This window comes from Dipodomys merriami, unplaced genomic scaffold (assembly GCF_024711535.1).
Source record: "Dipodomys merriami isolate MVZ:Mamm:240054 unplaced genomic scaffold, mDipMer1.0.p SCAF_10, whole genome shotgun sequence".
In the NCBI taxonomy this organism is placed as follows: domain Eukaryota; kingdom Metazoa; phylum Chordata; class Mammalia; order Rodentia; family Heteromyidae; genus Dipodomys; species Dipodomys merriami.
In genome coordinates, this window is record NW_027202271.1 from 19,262,030 (window position 1) to 19,265,734 (window position 3,705).

Here is a 3,705-nt window from a genome sequence, read left to right on the forward strand (position 1 = left end):
ATATTACAAGTTAGATGAATATGAAATGCCTCCAAATAGAAGATGGAAAGTCCTGTGTGGAATGCATACGAAGTAGTTTGAATGATCTTGCTGCAGTTGTTCGTTTGTTTTATGGTAGGAACACAACAGTTTATTGATTTAACTGTATAGTACGCATGTTATTTTGCAGTGATCATTGTTATATACCTATCCTATAATTGTAATCAGCATCATTGTTTACAGTCAGTAATTTCCCCATTTGGATAATGATTTATAAAACTCAACTTGTATATTTCCTCAGATTTTATGAACTCCAAGAAGGAAGGAAAATGTATCTTTCAACTTATATATCAAATACCTTGTGTTAAAATATCTATGAGATAAAGAACTTGAGAATAAAAAATTAGACTCTAGCACTGTAATGAATAACCAAGTTGATTTGCTTACAAAATGCACGACTAGATGAAGTTTAGTTTTATATAATATCAGATGTTTAAAGGAATTATTTTTCACTGATTATGCTTTCTAGAATCCAGAAATGGCAAAAACATACATGAAATCCAAGGAGATGGTAGAGCTGACCAACACATCATCCTGGATAGACAAAGGCCTGAGTTCTCAAACTGAGATGAAGGAGGAGGAGAGGAGACCGGGTGTTTATGGGATGCTTGGCAGCTTAACTGAAGAGCATGACAGTATTGAGGAAGAAGAAGAGGAAGAAGATGGGGAGAAACCTAAACGAAGAGGTCCCAAGAAAAAGAAGATGACCAAAGCTCGCCTGGAGAGATTCAGGGCTCGACGAGTCAAGGCCAATGCCAGAGAACGGACTCGGATGCATGGCTTGAATGATGCCCTGGACAATCTCAGGAGGGTCATGCCCTGTTACTCCAAAACCCAAAAGCTTTCCAAGATAGAGACCCTTAGACTGGCCAGAAACTATATTTGGGCTCTGTCTGAAGTGCTGGAGACGGGCCAGACACCTGAAGGAAAGGGCTTTGTGGAGATGCTCTGTAAAGGGCTCTCTCAGCCCACCAGCAACCTGGTGGCTGGATGCCTCCAACTTGGACCACAATCTGCCCTGCTGGAGAAACAGGAGGAGAAATCACCTGTTTGTGACTCTGTTATTTCTGGCCATAATTTTACCTATCAATCTCCAGGACTCCCCAGTCCTCCTTACGGCCATATGGAAACACACCTTCTTCATCTCAAGCCTCAAGTATTCAAGAGTGTGGGAGACTCCCCCTTTGGGAACCAGCCACCTGACTGCAGTACCCCTCCTTATGAAGGCCCCCTTACACCACCCCTGAGCATCAGTGGGAACTTCTCCTTAAAGCAAGATGGCTCTCCTGACCTGGAAAAATCCTACAGCTTCCTGCCACCTTACCCTTCTGCGAGTCTAAGCTCAGGGCATGCGCATTCAACTCCCTTTCAGGCCGGTACCCCCCATTATGACATTCCCATTGACATGTCTTACGATTCCTACCCCCACCATGGCATCGGAACCCAACTCAACACCATCTTCACTGATTAGCACAGGGAGAGCATAATTGCAGAGAACCACGTGGGGGATATTCCCCATTATCTAAGTGGCTGAGCCGAAGATTCAGTTCATATACACCATGAAGTTAAAGGAACCTTCTGGATATGTGTATACCTGATCTAACTATCTTAGACCATATAGGGCCTCCAATACCCATCCTCTGCTCTTCTTACCAACCATTCCTTCGACTCATTTATCTAGGGTCCTCAAGTGAAATCATTTGATGACCTCCAACCATGTAGTAACAGGAGTCCTAAACCCTATTACAATGGCACCCCAAACTCTCTATTTGCCAATTATTTTGTGTTTGTTTGTTTTATTGAAAATGTTGAGGCGATTACTCGAAGTATAGGTGATTTCTCAAGACTTTCACAGTTCTAAAAACCATCTAAATTTGGTGATTACCCATAGAATCTTTAAAAAAAATCAGAACGAATAAAGCAACAATAGAAATAGGGTGTATAGAATTACCACATGGAGTGGCTAAGGGAGCATATGGTGTGTGTCTTTTAGCTCCCAGAATGCAAAGTTTCTTTAAACTCGATGACACATCTTCTGTCTAAAAACAGCTTTTGGCTAGGCACTGGTGGCTCATGCCTATCATCCTAGCTACTCAGTAGGCTAAGATCTGAAGGATTATAGTTTGAGGCCAGAAGCATTTACTAAACTTCATCTCCAAAATAAGCATCAGGAAGCAGGGCTAGAAGTATGGCACAAATGGTAAGCTCCAGCCAAGCAAGCACTAGGCTCTGAGTTCAAATTGAAGTATTGCCAAAATCTAAATAAATTAATTAAACTAAACAAATTAACTTCTAGAGGGTAAAACTCTAAGTTAGGCTTCTCTGTGAATCACACTGTTCTTTAAGAGGACAACTGTATTTCTCATTGGATGGAAAATTGAACACATCTTACGTATGTGATCTGAGAACTATCATAGATGCCTCATGCCAACTTTACCCTTGGTAATAGATGAAAATGCTTTTAGAACATAAAATCCCTTGAAATCTCAGACTTGTATGATCAATAGGACACAGAGATGTCATCTAATTCCATTTATAGCTTCCATGTCAGAGGGTTCTGGAAAGTCTGACAGTTAAGATACTGTTATTAGAATCAACACACAGCCCAGTTGCATAATATAAAGTGATAAAAATGACTACTGGCCTCACTAACTACTGAAGTTCAAGGTTCCTACTTTCTCAAGGGAAAACCACAAGATTTTTCCCAAGCAAGACGAATTTTATTTACTTAATGCAAATCAATTAAAACTACCAATCTCTATCTTCAACAATATCGTTAACCAAGCATTAACCAATGACCAAACATGAACTTTTTCAATTATAACAGAACGTCCTTATGTCCCTCACCACTATTTCCTCTTCCTTACTTCCAAGAAACAATGTATTATTACATGATGACATGGCAAGCAACAAGACGTTAAGGTTCAGAAATGAAAGCCAAGGTCAATGAATACTTTCATTTCTAGTCCATGTCTCTGTCTTAGCTTTAGCCTAATTAGCAACATATTTGTTTCTTTATGCAATTTCTCATCCCTTTGTATTAATGTTGACTGGGTCGTTTGTCTTTTTCCAAAGAAATGAGATCTGAGGCATTATACTGTTCTGTTTAATTGTCAGGAAAATGATTGAGGTTCAAAACCAAGAATTTAAATGACTTAATAGTGGATCAGATTCTACTCCTGCTAGAGAGGGCAACTTTAGTAACTCAGGCTACACCAATAGGAACAATGAATAAAATTAATAGGATAGATTAGCATGCTATTCTTGTAAAGCTCAGTTTCTCACCAAAATGGACCTTATCATTTTATCTCTTTCACATATTTCCTTATCTTAAAAGCTATTTTATTCCCATTGCCTGGGCAGCACTTTCTCTGCTGTACTTTGCACCCTTGGTTTGTAAATCTCTTGGAAAGTAGCTTCATAGAGAGACTTTCAACTCCTCCAGCCACCAAAGTGGTTTCCCTTATTATGTTCTCCCCTAGTGAGAACAGGCAAGTCAAACGAAGTCTAGAACCATTCCCTGTGCTTTCTGTAGAGGCCATTACTTACCTTCATGGGTGGAGGTAGAAGCTAGAGTTGTCTGGCATTAGATCTTGAATGTTGTTCTGGGTTATTTATTAGATATTATTTATTTTATTTATTTCTTCTTATTGTGTATATTCCTTG

At 39.6% G+C, this 3,705-nt stretch overlaps 1 protein-coding gene across 1 annotated transcript; it reads left to right on the forward strand.

Annotated features, from left to right (window-relative positions):
- Positions 1-517: 517 nt before the first annotated feature.
- Neurod4 (neuronal differentiation 4) lies at positions 518-1,510 on the forward strand. The gene has a single exon (XM_070035986.1). It carries the CDS (start codon positions 518-520, stop codon positions 1,508-1,510), a length of 993 nt encoding a protein of 330 aa, XP_069892087.1.
- The last annotated feature ends 2,195 nt before the right edge of the window (positions 1,511-3,705 follow it).